Source organism: Pseudophryne corroboree, chromosome 7 (assembly GCF_028390025.1).
Source record: "Pseudophryne corroboree isolate aPseCor3 chromosome 7, aPseCor3.hap2, whole genome shotgun sequence".
Classification (NCBI taxonomy): domain Eukaryota; kingdom Metazoa; phylum Chordata; class Amphibia; order Anura; family Myobatrachidae; genus Pseudophryne; species Pseudophryne corroboree.
Window position 1 is genome coordinate 185,938,358 of NC_086450.1, and position 19,990 is coordinate 185,958,347.

The 19,990-nt window shown below is 45.5% G+C and overlaps 1 protein-coding gene across 2 annotated transcripts in view; it reads left to right on the plus strand.

The window, feature by feature from the left end:
* Positions 1-19,706, plus strand: part of CNPPD1 (cyclin Pas1/PHO80 domain containing 1) — a 34,030-nt gene extending 14,324 nt beyond the window's left edge. For both annotated transcript variants that reach the window (XM_063933871.1, XM_063933870.1), the window contains exons 6-8: positions 12,661-12,722; positions 13,099-13,216; positions 13,819-19,706. In XM_063933871.1, the coding sequence (XP_063789941.1) occupies positions 12,661-12,722; positions 13,099-13,216; positions 13,819-14,430 (792 nt within the window). In that variant the 3' untranslated portion in view covers positions 14,431-19,706. The remainder of the gene's footprint in view (positions 1-12,660; positions 12,723-13,098; positions 13,217-13,818) is intronic.
* The last annotated feature ends 284 nt before the right edge of the window (positions 19,707-19,990 follow it).

Genomic DNA, 19,990 nt, shown 5'->3' on the forward strand with positions numbered 1-19,990 from the left:
ACCTCTCAGCAGAAAAAGACACCGTCTTTTCAAACTCAGTCCTTTCGTTCCCATAAGAACAATTGGAAGCTATTCACAAGCTGTATTCCCAGCAGGTGATAATCAAGGTACCCCTCCTACAACAGGGAAAGGGGTATTATTCCACGCTGTTTGTGGTACCGAAGCCGGACGGCTCGGTGAGACCAATTTTAAATCTAAAATCCTTGAACACTTACATAAAAAGGTTCAAGTTCAAGATGGAATCACTCAGAGCAGTGATAGCGAATCTGGAAGAAGGGGACTATATGGTATCTCTGGACATCAAAGATGCTTATCTCCATGTCCCAATCTTCCCTTCTCACCAAGGGTACCTCAGGTTTGTGGTACAAGACTGTCATTATCAGTTTCAGACGCTGCCGTTTGGATTGTCCACGGCACCCCGGGTCTTTACCAAGGTAATGGCCGAAATGATGATTCTTCTTCGAAGAAAAGGCGTCTTAATTATCCCTTACTTGGACGATCTCCTGATAAGGGCAAGGTCCAGGGAACAGTTAGAGTTCGGAGTAGCACTGTCTCAGGTAGTGTTACGTCAGCACGGGTGGATTCTAAATATCCCAAAATCACAGCTGATTCCAAAAACACGTCTACTGTTCCTGGGGATGATTCTGGACACGGTCCAGAAAAAGGTGTTTCTCCCGGAGGAGAAGGCCAGGGAGTTATCCGAGCTAGTCAGGAACCTCCTAAAACCAGGCCAGGTGTCAGTGCATCAATGCACGAGAGTCCTGGGAAAAATGGTGGCTTCTTACGAAGCGATTCCATTTGGAAGATTCCATGCAAGAACGTTTCAGTGGGATCTGCTGGACAAATGGTCCGGATCGCATCTTCAGATGCATCAGCGGATTACCCTATCTCCAAGGACAAGGGTGTCTCTCCTGTGGTGGTTACAGAGGGCTCATCTTCTAGAGGGCCGCAGATTCGGCATTCAGGATTGGATGCTGGTGACCACGGATGCCAGCCTGAGAGGCTGGGGAGCAGTCACACAGGGAAGAAATTTCCAGGGCTTGTGGTCAAGCATGGAAACGTCTCTTCACATAAATATCCTGGAACTAAGGGCCATTTACAATGCCCTAAGTCAAGCAAGGCCTCTGCTTCAGGGTCAGTCGGTATTGATCCAATCGGACAACATCACGGCAGTCGCCCACGTCAACAGACAGGGCGGCACAAGAAGCAGGAGGGCAATGGCAGAAGCTGCAAGGATTCTCCGCTGGGCGGAAAATCATGTGGTAGCACTGTCAGCAGTGTTCATTCCGGGAGTGGACAACTGGGAAGCAGACTTCCTCAGCAGACACGACCTCCACCCGGGGGAGTGGGGACTTCACCCAGAAGTCTTCCAACTGATTGTAAACCGTTGGGAAAAACCAAAGGTGGACATGATGGCGTCCCGTCTCAACAAAAAACTGGACAGATATTGCGCAAGGTCAAGGGACCCTCAGGCAATAGCGGTGGATGCTCTGGTAACACCGTGGGTGTACCAGTCGGTGTATGTGTTCCCTCCTCTGCCTCTCATACCAAAAGTACTGAGAATCATAAGAAAGAGAGGAGTAAGAACTATACTCGTGGCTCCGGATTGGCCAAGAAGAACTTGGTACCCGGAACTGCAAGAGATGCTCACGGAGGATCCGTGGCCTCTACCTCTAAGAAAGGACCTGCTCCAGCAGGGACCTTGTCTGTTCCAAGACTTGCTGCGTTTGACGGCATGGCGGTTGAACGCCGGATCCTGATGGAAAAAGGCATTCCAGATGAAGTCATCCCTACCCTGATCAAAGCCAGGAAGGATGTAACCGCGAAACATTATCACCGCATTTGGCGAAAATATGTTGCGTGGTGTGAGGCCAAGAAGGCCCCCACAGAGGAATTTCAACTGGGTCGTTTCTTACATTTCCTGCAAGCAGGACTGTCTATGGGCCTAAAATTAGGATCCATTAAGGTTAAAATTTCGGCCCTGTCGATCTTCTTCCAGAGAAAACTGGCTTCAGTGCCTGAAGTTCAGACGTTTGTCAAGGGGGTACTGCATATACAGCCTCCTTTTGTGCCACCAGTGGCACCTTGGGATCTCAATGTAGTTTTAGGGTTTCTAAAATCACATTGGTTTGAACCACTCACCACTGTGGACTTGAAATATCTCACATGGAAAGTGGTAATGCTGTTGGCCCTGGCTTCAGCCAGGCGTGTCTCAGAATTGGCGGCTTTATCATATAAAAGCCCTTACCTAATTTTTCATTCAGACAGGGCAGAATTGAGGACTCGTCCTCAATTTCTCCCTAAGGTGGTTTCAGCGTTTCACATGAACCAACCTATTGTGGTACCTGCGGCTACTAGGGACTTGGAGGACTCCAAGTTACTGGACGTAGTCAGGGCCCTGAAAATATATGTTTCCAGGACGGCTAGAGTCAGAAAATCTGACTCGCTGTTTATCCTGTATGCACCCAACAAGCTGGGTGCTCCTGCTTCTAAGCAGACGATTGCTCGTTGGATTTGTAGTACAATTCAGCTTGCACATTCTGTGGCAGGACTGCCACAGCCAAAATCTGTTAAAGCCCATTCCACAAGGAAAGTGGGCTCATCTTGGGCGGCTGCCCGAGGGGTCTCGGCTTTACAACTTTGCCGAGCAGCTACTTGGTCAGGGGCAAACACGTTTGCAAAATTTTACAAATTCGATACCCTGGCTGAGGAGGACCTGGAGTTCTCTCATTCGGTGCTGCAGAGTCATCCGCACTCTCCCGCCCGTTTGGGAGCTTTGGTATAATCCCCATGGTCCTTACGGAAGTCCCAGCATCCACTAGGACGTCAGAGAAAATAAGAATTTACTTACCGATAATTCTATTTCTCGTAGTCCGTAGTGGATGCTGGGCGCCCATCCCAAGTGCGGATTGTCTGCAATACTTGTATATAGTTATTGTTACAAAAAATCGGGTTGTTTATTGTTGTGAGCCATCTTTTTAGAGGCTCCTAAGTTTTATCATACTGTTAACTGGGTTCAGATCACAGGTTGTACGGTGTGATTGGTGTGGCTGGTATGAGTCTTACCCGGGATTCAAAATCCTTCCTTATTGTGTACGCTCGTCCGGGCACAGTATCCTAACTGAGGCTTGGAGGAGGGTCATAGGGGGAGGAGCCAGTGCACACCAGCTAGTCCTAAAGCTTTTACTTTGTGCCCAGTCTCCTGCGGAGCCGCTATTCCCCATGGTCCTTACGGAAGTCCCAGCATCCACTACGGACTACGAGAAATAGAATTATCGGTAAGTAAATTCTTATTTTTTCAAACCCAGCCTGGAACGTGGCAGTTAGGAGCTGATTAGCTGGTGTGTTACCACCTTCCACTTTATCACTTCTCCAGGCTTAATAAAACTGCCTTTCTATTCTCAAAATGTTTGTGTGTGTTGTGTGCTAGTAAAGAAGGAACCAATGCGGATTGGAACACACGTCTGTTTTGCAACGACATCTTGAAATGTTTTTGCACTGGGCATGATCCAGGGCTTTGCATAAGCATTCCAGAGTGGTACGCTACTTAGTTGAATATCTATTTGTGGCTGGGCGTAAACACATAGGCTAACTGCAGCAAGGACATGCCAATGGAACTGCAGTCTGGAGTTGTGTTTATCAATAAATACACCTGTTTTCAGACTTATCTTCTAGGCCAGGTGTGGAGATGGTGTAATTGAGCACTGATTATTATGACGGCTATAACTCAAACATATGTATGGGAAGGTCCGGCCGCACAATTGCGTATACACAGTAGCTTGGCATATGGACAAATATACTTATTTAGTTCTGGACACAATATGTTATGGGAGCGATTGCAGCTAGCTTGTGTTCAACTACATCAGCACCTAAATGTGAAAATACAGTCTCCCATTCCTTTTTTGTGTTTGGACGACGACCCTTCTGTAGAGAGATCCCGACTCCAGCTACAAAAGAAATGTGCATTAACCAAGTACAGGCGTCTGACTCCTCTTTCCTCAGGCGCTCCTCCAGATCACAAAAAGCTCTGCATAGTGAAGTTGAAGTGTCTCTTGTCTAGACTGATCTGTGCTAGTGTAACACATAATGGCACTTAGCCTGAGTTGGATGCAACTTCTGCTGTTGAGTCTTCTTACAGTTATCAGTGCAAGCAATTACAGACTGCGTGCACCATGCATATGCACCTTGAAAGAGGATACGATGGCATGACCAGATCTCTGTCGGCCAAATCTGAATTTCTGTTTGGCTACCATGCAGGTGCACTAAACAGTTCTGTCTCGTGGAAGTGTCATTGACTTTTAGCCTGATGTACATGCTTATTCAAAGCATGGAGAGAAGATGCCTATTTCAGAAAAGGATCTTTCACCCAGTACTAATGCTGACCGTTGCTGCCTTCTTCTTGAAGATGGGCGCATATTTGCAATTGCATAAGGTTGTAAATGTGGCTGCTGCTGACTTCCACCCTTGTGGCACTCAGGCCAAATATGATACTATTAATGTTTGTAGTGGTACAGTATGGGGGATAGGTGAGGAGAACCACTAATAATTTTGGAACAGCAGGTGTGAGGTTTAGCAGCATTGTGCGTTTGTTGCTGGAGATTATATGATGACCATATTTTTAATTTTACATATTTCTCTTACGTCCTCGTGGATACCATGGGGTATAGATAGGGTCCAGTGGAGCCTGGCACTTTAAAAACTTTTAGTGTGTGCTGGCTCCTCCCCTCTATGCCCCTCCTATCAGACTCAGTTTAGAAAAATGTGCCCAAGGAGCCAGGTGCACTTCTCTGGAGCTCCAGAGATTTTTCTTTTTAAGTTTATTATTTTCAGGTAGTTCTGGTTAGTAACGACTACCTGCTTCGTGGGACTTAGAGCGGGGACCGTACCAACCTCCTGAGGGTTAATGGTTCATAATCCCAGTTGACAGGACACTGAGCTCCTGAGGTGCTGATCACACTCCATTAGTATGCGTGTCCACGCTGGCAGCTAGCCGCCACCCTCTAACAGATGCTAAAGATCCAGGTGTGGTGAGTGTTATACTGGGGTCCCGGTTAGCGGGTCCCCGGAGCAGTGTTGTGGCAAGTCACGCGACGGTCATGGGCCCGGAGCTACAGTGCCCGCCTCGGACAAACTGCCTCTATGCTACAAGCCCCGCAGTGCTCACTGTCTTAAGGCTTTGTGTGGACTATATATGGATGTATAATGTTATTTTTAACATTGCCAGTATAAAATCACTGTCCGGGACCGCACGCCATTACAGGGGGCGGGGCTTTCCCGAGCGGGAACAGAGCCAGAAAGGCGCCATTTCCTGCTGCTGCGTATCAGGCTGCATGAACGCTGCTCCTCCAGGTACCCATGCTGCTACAGACTGTAAGACTGTCCAAATAATTTGTACTAACGGTACCAGGGGCTGTATCCCTGAAGGAGCCAGCTGACCGTAAGGCAATTTATGCGGGCGCGGCACAGCGCCCCACAATAGTTTGTGGGTGGATTTCTCGGGCGGTAGTTGGGTGGTCTGACACTGTTATTGAAGGTTTAGACTCTCTACCCCGGGATGAGGTCATTACTCTGCTGCAACATATACAGGATGCTGCAAACTTTATTAGCAAAGCTATTAAGGAGTTGTGTAAGATAAATGGCCGCACTACTGCTATGGCTGTTTCGGCGCACAGGGCTCTTTGGTTACGTCAGTGGTCAGCTAACGCTGACTCCAAAAAGGGTGTAAAAAATTCTCCCTTTACAGGTGATGCCTTGTTTGGAGATTAATTAAATAAATAGATCTCCAAGGCTATGGAGAGTAAGTCTACCTATCTGCCGTTTGCTGCATCGCCTGCTAAACGTTCTTACACCGGACCCTCTTTGCAGTCCTTTCATGTGGCAAGGTTCAGAGGCAGGGCCCGAGGGGTCTCCACCACTCCCAGAGGATCTTGTGGTAAGTTCCGTAAACTTGCACCTGCTGTCTCCCTGGACCAGACTACCGGATCTCCTGCTGCTAAGCCTTCCGCATGACGGTTGGCGCCAGCGGAGAGGCGCCTTTCAGGTAGGTGTTCGCCTTCAACACTTTGCCCGTGTGTGGGCGGAGTCCTGCCGGGATCCTTGGGTGAGGGACCTTATTTCCCAAGGATACCGGCTGGAATTCCAGACACTCCCTCCTCACAGGTTTTTCAAGTCAGGCTTACCAGCTTTACCCGCAGCAAGAGTTACCTTGCAAAAGGCTATTCAAAAGCTTTTGCAAACAGGGGTGGTGATGCCTGTACCTCCTCAGTTACACAACCAGGGTTTTTACTCTAGTCTTTTTGTCGTACCCAAACCAGACTGTTCGGTGCGCCCCATCTTGAACTTGAAGTCTCTAAACCCGTATCTGCGGGTATTCAAATTCAAGATGGAATCCCAGCGGGCGGTGGTGTCCGCGCGCTGGAGGAGGGGGAGTTCATGGTATCTCTGGATGTCAAGGATGCTTACCTACACATTCCCATGTGGCCCCCTCATCAGGGTAACCTCAGGTTCGCCATATTGAACGACCATTTCTAGTTTCAAGCCTTACCCTTTGGATTATCCACAGCTCTGAGGGTTTTCACCAAGGTCATGGCAGAGATGATGATGATGCTGCAGCTGCGTATTATGGGAGTGACCATAGTCCCCTACTTGGACGATCTCCTAATAAAGGCTGTGTCCAGGGAGTGTCTGCTGGACAGCATCGATCTGACGACTCGACTACTGACGGATCATGGGTGGATCCTAAATTTTCAGAAGTCTCACCTGGAACCGACCCAATGTCTTCAGTTCCTGGGAATGATACTGGATACTATGTCTCAAAAAGTGTTTCTCCCGAGGGACTAAGCCTTGGCTATCCAGGCTATGGTTCGCTTGGTGCTCGGTCCTCGCAAGGTATCCATACATCTTTGCATACGATTACTGGGCAAGATGGTGGCTGCTTACGAGGCAATCCAATATGGCAGATTTCATGCCCGACCATTTCAGCTGGATCTTCTGGACAAATAGTCAGGGTCTCACCTTCACATGCATCAGGAAGAGACGTTGTCCCTGCAAGCCCGGATTTCGCTCTTATGGTGGATTCAGGTTCCTCACCTGGTGGAGGGCAGGAGTTTCAATATCCACCCGTGGATTTTATTGACAACAGATGCCAGCCTCCGGGGTTGGTGGGCTGTGACCCAAGGGGCCCAGTTCTAGGGGATTTGGTCATGACAGGAATCTGCTCTACCAATAAACATCCTGGAACTCAGGGAAGTTTACAATGCTCTTCTGCAGACTTTTCATCTCCTGAAGGATCAGGTGATCCAGGTTCAGTCGGACAATGCCACGACAGTGGCGTACATCAACCAACAAGGGGGAACAAGAAGCAGAGCGGCGATGCGAGAGGCGTCGAAGATCTTCCTCTGGGCGCCATATTCATTCCGGGAGTGGACAACTGGGAAGCAGACTTTCTCAGCAGACACTACCTCCATCCGGGAGAATGGGGCCTACATCTTCAGGTGTTTCAACAGTTCATTCACCGGTGGGGCTGTCCGCAGATTGATCTGATGGCTTCTCGTCTCAACAAAAAGCTAGGCCGTTACCATTCCAGAGCGAGGGATCCGCAGGTTGTAGCAGTGGACGCGCTGACGCTGCCTTGGACGTACCAGTTTGTGTACCTGTTCACTCCTCTACTGCTAATCCCAAGGGTTCTAAAAAGACTAAGAAGGGAAAGCGTTCAAGCAATTCTAATTGCCCCGGATTGGCCTCGTCGGGCGTGGTACTCGGACCTCCTAACCATGGCTCTGGAGGATCCCTGGCCTCTACCGATCCAAGAGGATCTTCTTTAACAAGGTCCATTCCGTCTATCCAGACTTACAGCTGCTATGTTTGACGGCTTGGAAGTTGAGAGAGATTCTAGCAAGAAAAGGTCTTCCCTCCCGGGTGTCAGGAATCCGCATTCTCCGTCGCATCACTTCCAGTGAACAGGCGTCTCCTGTTTTCAGAGTATTCCCTGTGGAACTACAGGTCCCAGCAGTTCCAGTTCCGTTCCAGTCTTCAGTCTCCTGCAGCCTTCAGCTCACTGTGCTCCACCTAACCAGTTCTATCTTTTGGTAACCACTGGTTTCAGCCAGCAGCCTGGAGTACACAGTGCTTCTAGTTAAACAGCATTAACTCCCGGTGCACTACTGATCCCAGCCAGCGACTAGCAGTGCATTGCATTAACTGTCTACAGAATTATTCTCCCGGTTAATCACTAGCTCCAGTTAACTCTCAGCTGATCTGGGCACCCAATCCAGGAGGGTGTGTTCTCACAGAGATTCTTCCAATCATCACAGAGCAAGGGGTATAAACTCCAGTTCCTGGCTCATTCTCTCGCCTCTGACAACGAGTCACATTTGGTGTGTCAAGTCTCCAGTGGTTCCCAGTGTTCCAGTCTCCAGTGGTTCCCCGTGTTCCAGTCTCCAGTGGTTCCTCTCATCATTTCATTCCATTCATCATTCTGCAATTTTCCTGCTTGTTCCAGACTCCAGCCACAGCCTGCCACAGTTCATCAGCAGTAAGAGACTCTCCTCAGGTGTTACTCATTGCCTAACTTGTGCACCTTATTACTAGTGATGTGCACCGGAAATTTTTCGGGTTTTGGATTCGGGTCCGCGGCCGTGTTTTGGATTCGGACGCGTTTTGGAAAAACCTCCCTGAAAATGTTTTGTCGGATTCGGGTGTGTTTTGGATTCGGGTTTTTTTTTACAAAAAACCCTCAAAAACAGCTTAAATCATAGAATTTGGGGGTCATTTTGATCCCATAGTATTATTAACCTCAATAACCATAATTTACACTCATTTTCAGTCTATTCTGAACACCTCACAATATTTTTAGTCCTAAAATTTGCACCGAGGTCGCTGTGTGACTAAGCTAAGCGACCCAAGTGGTCGACACAAACACCTGGCCCATCTAGGAGTGGCACTGCAGTGTCAGACAGGATGGCACTTCAAAAAAATATTATCCCCAAACAGCACATGATGCAAAGAAAAAAAGAGGCGCACCAAGGTCGCTGTGTGACTAAGCTAAGCGACACAAGTGGCCGACACAAACACCTGGCCCATCTAGGAGTGGCACTGCAGTGTCAGACAGGATGGCACTTCAAAAAAATATTATCCCCAAACAGCACATGATGCAAAGAAAAAAAGAGGCGCACCAAGGTCGCTGTGTGACTAAGCTAAGCGACCCAAGTGGCCGACACAAACAACTGGCCCATCTAGGAGTGGCACTGCAGTTTTCTAGCGAGAGGATGATTGCTTCCATCCTCATGTGAATCTGAACCACTAGCCATGAACATAGGCCAGGGCCTCAGCCGTTCCTTGCCACTCCGTGCAGTAAATGGCATATTGGCAAGTTTACGCTTCTCATCAGACGCTTTCAATTTTGATTTTTGGGTCATTTTTACTGAACTTTTGTTTTTTGGATTTTACATGCTCTCTACTATGACATTGGGCATCGGCCTTGGCAGACGACGTTGATGGCATTTCATCGTCTCGGCCATGACTAGTGGCAGCAGCTTCAGCACGAGGTGGAAGTGGATCTTGATCTTTCCCTATTTTAACCTCCACATTTTTGTTCTCCATTTTTTAATGTGTGGAATTATATGCCAGTATCAATAGCAATGGCCTACTACTATATATACTGCGCACAACTGAAATGCACCACAGGTATGGATGGATAGTATACTTAACGACACAGAGGTAGGTAGAGCAGTGGCCTTCCGTACCGTACTGCTATATATATACTGGTGGTCACTGTCAGCAAAACTCTGCACTGTACTCCTCCTATATAATATACTGGTGGTCCCCAGTACCCACAATAAAGCAGTGTGAGCACAGATATATGCAGCACACTGTGAGCACAGATATGGAGTGTTTTTCAGGCAGACAACGTATACTGGTGGTCACTGTCAGCAAAACTCTGCACTGTACTCCGCCTATGTAATACAGCTGCTCCCCAGTCCCCACAATTAAGCATTAAGCACAAATATTATTAATAAACGGAGAGGACGCCAGCCACGTCCTCTCCCTAACATTTCCAATGCACGAGTGAAAATGTCGGCGACGCGCGGCTGCTTATATAGAATCCGAATCTCGCGAGAATCTGACAGCGGGATGATGACGTTCGGGCGCGCTCGGGTTAACCGAGCCATACGGGAGAATCCGAGTCTGCCTCGGACCCGTGTAAAATGGGTGAAGTTCGGGGGGGTTCGGTTTCCAAGGAACCGAACCCGCTCATCACTACTTATTACCAGCATTCCATTCTGTGCATTGCATCCAGCACTTAACAAGCATGCTGAGTTAGGACTGTCTCCTGCCTGGGCCTTGCTTGGCTAAAGAACTTTTATGTTACAGAGACTGTGCTTTTGCAAGTATTACCGGAGTTCTGTTTTCTAAACCATTTACATTTATCAAGTTATTCCACGTTACCGGAGTTTTGCTTTGTTTCAATTATTATTTACAAATCCGTTTACATCCAGCTACCAGGTTATTTCACATTTGTGTTACCAGTGACTTTATTTTGTTTAAAACCATTTGTATCCAGTTATCAAGTTATTTTCACGTTTTGTTGTCAGAGACTTTATTTGCTTTAAACCTTCTGCATTCAGCCATCAACTTATCACCAAGATATATCTGTGTTGCCAAAGACTTTTTATCATTACCTTGGATTCAGTTACCATTTATCATTTAATTTCTGCTACTACCAATGCTACGTACCATCTATTATTATATTATTCTTCTGTGACTTTTGTGTTTATTAAACATTAGCGCATATGCGCAGGACTTTGAGTCTCCACGTTTCATACGTCATTCCAACACTGACCCACTAGTGCCCCCTCCGGGAACAGACTAAATCAGAATCCTGACAACCTGACACCGGGTTATTTCCTCCATGGTCCAGGCCAGGAAGGTGGTTACGTCAAAACATTATCATTGTATCTGGAAAAAGTATCCTGGTGTGAAAGTAGAAAGTTGTCTCCCGTGGAATTTAGAATTGGTCGTCTTCTACTTTTCCTGCAAGCGTGAGTGGATATGGGCCTACGTTTAGGCTCCATCAAAGTCCAGATTTCGGCACTCTCTATTTTCTTCCAGAAACAACTTGCCATGTTGCCGGATGTACAAAGTTTGCTAAAGGGAGTTCATCATATGCAACCGACCTTTGTGCCTCCCACTGCTCCGTGGGATCTCAATGTGGCTCTGTCTTTCTGGACTGGTTTGAACCCTTACATAGGGTGGAGTTTAAATTTCTCACCTGGAAGACTGATGTTACTAGCATTGGCGTCTGCCAGACGTGTCTCTGAATTGGGAGCCTTATCCTGTAAGAGCCCTTATTTGATTTTTCATGAGGACAGGGCGGAACTCAGGACGCGTCCACGGTTTTTGCCATAAGTGGTTTCAGCTTTTCATGTCAATCAAACTATTGTGGTTTCGGTGTTGTCTGGCGCTTCCGTTGGACCAGAGTCCTTGGATGTAGTGAGGGCTGTGAAGATTAATGTCAAGAGGACGGCTCATCATCTGAAATCTGATTCGCTGTTTGTCCTTTATGATGCCACCAAGATTGGTCGTCTGGCTTCTAAGCAATCAATTGCTCGTTGGCTCAGGTTGACCAATCAACAGGCCTATACGGATCTGCCTTTGCCACCGTCTTTTCAGGCCCACTCGACGAGGTCTGTAGGCTCTTCCTGGGTGGCTGCCCGGGGTGTCGCGGCCTTACAGTTGTGCCGAGCTGCTACTTGGTCGGGTTCGAACACTTTTTTGTTAAGTTCTATCGGTTCAACACCTTGGCCAAGGATGACCTTCAGTTTGGTCAGGCGGTTTTACAGGGGTCTCAGCACTCTCCCACCCGTTTGGGAGCTTTTGGACTTCCCCATGGTACTAAAGTACAGAACCCCAGTATCCAATAGGACGTAAGAGAAAATAGGAATTTGATACCTAGCGGTAATTACTTTTCTCCTAGTCCGTAGTGAATACTGGGTGCCCGCCTCAGTGCTTCAATTCCTGCTTACCTGAGTAAGTATTTTGTTGGCCCACCGTTGTGGTCCTCTTATGTTGTTAAGATAGTTTGCTATCCTGGTTAGGTTGGCGTTGCTATCCTCTGTTCTGGTTAGCGCCCTCCTTTCGGTTCTTGTTGTGTGTTGGCTTGTCGCCTCACCGCTGTTGTATTTGTTTCTTCTCTCGTGGTATGTCCGTCTCCTCAGACACATTTTTCCTAGTCTGAGGCTGGTAGGCGGGGCATAGAGGGGAGGAGCCAGCACATACATACACTAAAGTTTTTAAAGTGCCAGGCTCCAGTGGACCCGATCTATACCCCATGGTACTAAAGTACAGAACCCCAGTATCCACTACGGACTAGGAGAAAAGGAGTTACCGGTAGGTACTAAATTTCTATTTTTCCATTATGGAGTCAGGCAGTAGTGAATGTTTGGTGTACCGACCCCATAGCCATGCTTTACAGACCGACATAAGTGGTTTCTTCTCCCTCCCATATGCATACAGCGGTTATTTCCCAGCATCCTTGTGTACTGGCCCTTGCACCTATCTCTGGTGTAGAAGAGGATATGATATTCCTCATTTGTGGGGTTTTTGTTTTTTATGCATTAATATTAACTTTGTTAAATTTGTACTCCTTCTTGCCATTTACAGGACTGGAGTCTATACACCCATCCGAGGGAATTCTTTGAAGTGCTGCGATGGCTGGAGGGGAGGTGAATATAATATTTAACCATTAATTTAATGTAAACCTTCAAAAGACTTTATTATTATTATTATTATTATTATTTACCATATATATATATATATATATATATATATATATATATATATATATATATATATATATATATATATATATATATATATATATATATATAACACTGGTTTTATTGTATCCTGGTTTCATAGTAATGGTGAGAGGTGTAACTTGGAGGGTGCGGACCTCACCCTGGTGTCACCGTCCGAGGGGGTGACACCAAAATGCCGTCACCTCCTCAGTGACTGAGAGCTAACTGCTCAATCATTATATTAACTTTTGAATCTTTAGAATACCAGTGTTGTAATCCAGCTATTTGTCCACTCTCACAGGGTGGCAGAACAGCAAGGTATGAAGCGGGGCTGGTTCACCTACACAGACCTGTCTGTCCTCCTGGAACAGGACCTCTGGCAGAAAGTCTTCAGTGATTTGTGCCAGCAAGTAAGCAAGGTGAGAGATGCACAGTACTCCTAAAATAATCACCCCTCTTTAGTGGGATCAGATTTATCAATAAACATGTATCGTAGGTGGTTTATTGCCATTGAGATCTGTGGTCTGTTTATCTATAGTGCTCTGATTAGTCCAGCCATTGTGTTCATGGTATATTTTGTGTATATCAGCGATGTTACAGTAATGTCCTCAGATACTTTAAAATGTATTAATCTGCTCCCAATCCTTACGAGCCATATTACAGAGTATTGTTCACTGAACTATCTGCACAGACTTGCACTAAGTGCTTACACTAAAGGATTTACATGACTGAAATACTGGGCAGTAACTTTGCTCTTTGTATGATGATGAGGTCACTGGTTCCCAATTGTTAAGCATACGGACTATGCTGGCGGTATATAATAAAACATCAACAATGGACTGGATTCTCATAAATGCAAAAGTGTTTGTAGATTATAATGCGTGTATTAAATGTAAACATAGTGATGAATATAATCAGCCAAATTCTCTTGGGAAGTGCCTGTGCGCTTGCTGTAATTTATCAGCCTTGAACTCTATATGAGCTAACTAACATGTAAAATGGTCTGTTTCTTCTTCACTAGCTGGCCTGTATTCTTGGTTTGGTGTACTTAACTGGAGTTGCCACCATATTTGCATCTGTTGCGGTTTTGCACAAGGCTACCTGGGAGATGAATGGAACAACCCTGCTTCCCTCTGTTACAGAGCAGACTTCAGACGTGTCTGTGCCGCTTTTTATTCCACTTCCACCAGAGGAGAACCCCAGCACTAGTCCGATCATTCTTCCACGCTCCATGGAGGATGAGTGCTTGGAGAGAAGGCCAAGCGTCACGGCTACAGCACTCTGTCTTTGGGGCTCAGTTCTGACAGCACTTACTTATAGCGATACAGGAGGAAGTGCAAGTGAGGAATTGCGACCTCCTGATGGTAATTGTCCTTATTGCTCTAAACCAAAATTGTCCACATGGCCTAAAACCAGCAGTCCTAAAAACGCCACACAGTGTGGTTCCAACCAGCCACTAATCTGTGCCTTTTCTCGACTGAATCACTATGGCTTCCCTCACACACTGCTTTGTTCCGGCTGCCCAAATTCTTGTACCGTAAAACAACACGACCCCATCCTTTCACTGAGCCACATGTCAGAGGGAAACTTGCCCAATAACTTGGAGTTAAAAACTTTTATTGTCCCAGGTTAGCTAGAATTCAAGGCACAATGGCTCATTTGGACTCAAGTGGTATGCACCACTCTCTCCCCGTAAGTTACGCCTTTGCTTTTATAGGACTTCAGCTGCAAATTAAACACTACTCATTTTTACTATATAAATATTAATTTCTGGGTTTACATGACTAGCAATGTGAGGGATTGTTTAGTAGTAGTGAAGTTAATATCAGTCCTGCATTTCTGTAAAACTGTTTCCAATGCAAAGTAGACTAACAATCTTTACTAAAAATATAATAAAAGTACACCAAGCAATTTAGATGATTGCTATAAAAGTTTTAACATGCACAAAAATCTGACTATTTTACACAGCTTCTGAATTATGTCTGACATTTTTGTAATGTAATATTTAGTGCAAATCTTGTACAACTTGGTCATCACTATGTTAACACTAGTGTTAATCATACTTGCCTACTGTTAATCATACTTGCCTACCTGACCCTCTCCATGATGGAGAAAATGCTCTGTTCCTGGACTTTCCAGATAATGTATGATTTGCCATCACCTGTGGTGAAACACCTTTCTTATCAATAACTAGCTCACCACAGGTGATGGCAATCATACATTACCAGGAAAGTCCAGGAACAGAGCATTTTCCCCCTCATGGAGAGGGTCAGATAGGCAAGTATGGTGTTAATATTTTCACCATTGTTCTTAAAATTATCCTGTAAGCCAGGCATTCCCAACCACGGTCCTCAAGGCACACCAACAGTGCAAGTTTTAGTGATATATAGGCTGCAGCACAGATGGTTAAATCAAAAGAACTGAGCTACTAATTAAGTCACCTGTGCTGAAGCCTGGATATCACTAAAACCTGCACTGTTGTACCTTGAGGACTGTGGTTGGGAATGCCTGCTGTAAGGGTTAAACATTTATTTATAAAAAAAAAAAACCCATAGCATGTTACTTGAGGCAATATAGAAGCCTGGCTCTAGGAGGCAGATTAACTCACTGTGTGGGTTCATACGGCAAACTCAAAGATTAGTAACGATGCTATCTTTTTACATGGGTGGTATTCAGTATACTGGTTGTTGGGATCCCGGCACCGGCATACCGACACTTTTTCTCCCTCTTGGGGGTCCACGCCCCTCCTGGAGGGAGAATACTACGCAGAGTGGTGAGCCCGCAAGTGGCTCATTTGTGCTCACCCTGCTGTCGGTCGGGATCCTGGCGCCGGTATGGTGGCCGTCGGCAATTGATACTACACCCTTTTTACATAACTCATCTGTACTGGAGGAAACATATGTAACAGTTTACTTTTTGCAGTGGAAAATCGTTGGATATAACCGCATACCTGCCTGAATGATATTGTAAATATACAATGGTTTTTTTTTTTTTTTTATGAGTTTGTCATCCAGACCCCCACTGCTTATTCGCATGTTGTATCTCATTACAGTGCTACTGCTATAAGCCTCATTTTCTGCAAGTTCTGCGTGATTTACATGTTACCCAATGACATTGTTGCACTGCGCTTTGTGTCTGGTTGCTGATTAGTCAGCCTGGGACCTTTGTTATAGATTTAATTGATGGTATGTAGGGGATGCATGGCGAACTGTCAAGTGGTTTTGCATGGCACAGAGAACCATTTGTGTGACTGACGCTGGAAACCCAACACCATTTGGAATCCTGGCACCGGAACACTGACCGCCGACATCCTGATTATAAGTGTCTGGGTCACTGTTAGGGGGAGGGGTTAGGGGCTAGAGGGGATGAAGTTAGCTGTAGCCGCCACCCCCGAGTCGGCCCTAACAGCCACCCCCGGTGTCTAAGCCCTAGCTTCCACCCCAGGCAGGTTAGGGTGGGGACAGAGGAGGAGTGAAATAATGACCCTGTCCCCATTCTCATTGTCACGATGCCTGTGCTGGTCATGTGACTGATGCCGGAATCTCGACACCACTCGGGATCCCACCCGTGGAAACATCCTAGAGGCTTAATGTGATTATTAGTGAATGTCCCACTGGGTTTTTATTGAATGCTTGATGGTACAGACTACAAGACCTGCAGCAACAAGTACTGGATTTAGGTTAAAAACACTAGGCATAATCTCTATTACTGACATGGCTTACTATGAAAGGAAAAAGTTATCACACTAATTTGTCCAGGTGTGGTACTTAGATCGCATACCACGTATTTGTGGATGATGCCACATTAAGGAGCATTTCACATGGGAGTCTAAAATGAAAACAAGGAGCTGAGGATGAAACCCACCTCGAGGTGAGGACCCAGCTATGTCACAATAGGAACATTACACTGGTGCATTACAACTCATTCTAATTTGACATTTCTTACAGTGTGACATTAAAGTGAATGGGGAAAGATAGTCCTCAATCACACCAGATTGTGCTCCAGCAGTGCAGTCTTTTAGACTGTTGAAATGCCCTATTGTGACCAGAGCAGCTGTTTCCATTCACTTTACTATCAGATTCTGGGAGAGTTTCATCTTTTCAGCACGCTGCAGAGTCTTGGTTAGGATACGGCAACCTACTAACCACTGCCTTGTGTTAGGAACTATGCTGGATGCTTTTTCCACACTTCTTTCTTGCTGTATTACTATTCTTTATATTTAGCCTCATGGAAACTAAGCTGTAGAGACAAGAATTTCCACTATTGCTACTCGTTCTCTGTTGAACAGACAGGCTGGTCAGTGCCACCTACCTCCAGGTCCACCTCCAACTCTATTATAGGCTATAAAACGTGGTGTTGGGAAGATAATTACAACACCAATTGGAAGATTTATGGGGGAAATGGTAAGGTAACCCTCGGCAACCAACTACGTTCTGTCACTTTTCCTGATGGATGCCCAGTTATCAAACATGTATGTGTATCTGTGGTGGGGGTCCCACATCAAACGGCACAGCAATAATACCGGTTGAAAGATTAGTTTATAAAATATGGGATTATTTACCCCAAAAAATATCCAATGCTGCGGGTAATTAACCAATCGGTAACTAGATTTAATAAAGAGATTAGACCACAGTGCAAGTTTAACACTGAAAGTGAATGTCTGGCTGCTATGGGTATTGTATGTTTTCACTAAGCGAATAATGGTTATGATCTAAATGTGACTTTCTTAAAAGGGCTGTCAGTCTATTTTTAACTAATGCTAGGATAACATGATAGCTAAAACCTTTAAATCTGCTCCTCACACTCCTACTCTGGTGTATGTAACTTGTACCTGATATCTGTACACTGCAGAGTAGCCGTGGGATTGGATTAATATCAATGAGCTCGCTAAGGCATGAGACTACTCGTTTCTTGTGAATTAATAAAGGTGGCCACTTCACAAATTGGCTGCCGTCACGGTGAGTAGCCTGTTAGGGGGATCATGATAGATGATGCTGGTTTTGTTAACCTGTTAACCAATGGACTAGCTGAGCCCAGGTATAAGGAAGTCAGCATTAAGTGCAGAAAATGTACGTTATTTATGTGTAGAAACAAAGCATATTCATGCTGAAGAAGTAGATTTGTTACTGAGACATCATACCACATGATCAGGAGATTAAAGGGGGGTTTACAGGGGAGAGATGTGTGCTGAGCGAGGCGGGGGGAGGACGGGGGCCGCTCATTTCACCCAGCAGGAGAAATGAGCGACCTGCTAGATTGGCCTGCATGCAGGCTCAATCTAGCAGCGGCGATAGCGATGTGCGGGGCCGCGCATCGCTATCGCTGTGGGGGCTACACACGAGTGATCTGTGTTTAAAATCTAAGTAATCTAGTCAGATTGCTTAGATTTTAAGCATGGATCTCTCCGTGAGTACCCCCCTTAATTAGAAACTACAGCAATGCTCATTTTAAATGCCTTCCTTTTTGCTACCTTTCAGTCTTCCGTACTTCAATTTCAAAGTGACCATTGTTTAAAAAATGCTTTTATTTTAAAACCTGCTGCTTCCTGTCCCTTCTCATTCTGTATTTTGCTTCTGTTTTTTTGCTTTCTACTTTGATGTATGAAAATTAAGATTTCACACTATAATCCAGTGGTTCTCAATCTGTGTGCCGGGGCCCTTACAGGGGTGAAGTGGATTGGTGATCCAGGACCGATTCAAATCATTTATGGTCAATGTAATAGGTCAAACCAGTGTTGATGGCTGGAAATCATAAAACTTTTTTACAAACAGAAGTGAATCTTGTCCCTTACCACATAATTGAACCGAAGGATGACATAAAAACACAATATACTTAATTTACATTTTTCTTTTTCTAAATTTCTTAGTTAAACACACTTGGCCTAGGGGTGCTGTGAAAAAAATTCTGATACTCTAGGACGCCGTGATTCATAGAAGTTTGGAACCACTGCTTTTGGGGATGGTCATTAACCATAGATTACTGTCAATCATTATTATTATTATTACTACCAGTTATATAATAATAATATAGCGCACACATATTCTGCAGTGCTTTTCAGAGAATATTTGCCCATTCACATTAGTCCCTGACCCAGTGGAGCTTGCAATCTATATTCCCTACCACATGTACACACAGACACATTCACTAGGGTTAATTTTGTTGGGAGCCAATTAACCTACCAGTATATTTTTGGATTGTCTGAGGAAACAGGAGAACCTAGAAGAAACCCACGCAAGTACGGGGAGAATATACAAACTCCGCACAATAAGGGCCATGGTAGGAATCGAACCCATGACCTCAGTGCTGTGAGGCAGTAAATAATCAATGATTTGCAGTCAATGGAGGAGATCCAATTTGTTCTCCTCAATCGATGGTTAGGGGGACAACAATGTATTTTTTATTTCCCCCCCCCCCCCCTCTGTGCAGGAGGCATGTAGCTCAGCCCCACCCCCTGATGCACCACTAAGCTGTGCCTCCTTCCCTGATTGGCCCATTGACCTGTGCCAACCATGGATTGTTCCCCATTGATGGTTTCATGCCAATTGATGGCCACCCTTAGTCCATTCCTTCCTCTTTTCCTCCTTATTTCACCTTTGAAATTGTATTTTGTAATTCTATTATATAATAAGTACTCCCCTCCCAGCTATGTTCTGGAGCCTGTGTCATCAGGGATTCTAGTTAAAGGTATCCTAAGTTATATCTAACTTATTTTCAAACTTGCATGATCTATTCAGGTTTGCTGAACTGCTCATCTATTCTTTTCATTATATTTGTTGCACTGGGTAAAATGACTTTGTGTATGGCCTGGTTTCATTTGATTTCTCTGTAATAATTAAGATATTTTTCACTGTTTTTGAATAAAGCCTCATCTCCACTGTATTTCAATAAAAGCATTTATTCACCCTGCAACATGTCATGTTTTTATCTGTTGTGCATGGTATAGACCAGGTCTGGCCAACCTGTGGCTCTCCAGCTGTTGTGAAATTACACATCCCAGCATGCTCTGCCACAGTTTTAGCATTTTCTAATAGCAAAAGTGTAGAAGGGCATGCTGTCACTTGTAGTTTTACAAGAGCTGGAGAGCCACAGGTTGGCCAGGCATGGTATAGACTGCATTTATCTGGCACTGATAAGCTGCATGAGGGGTTTGCAATAAGTTTCCGGATGTGCAGTGCTGCAACAAGATGGCGGTC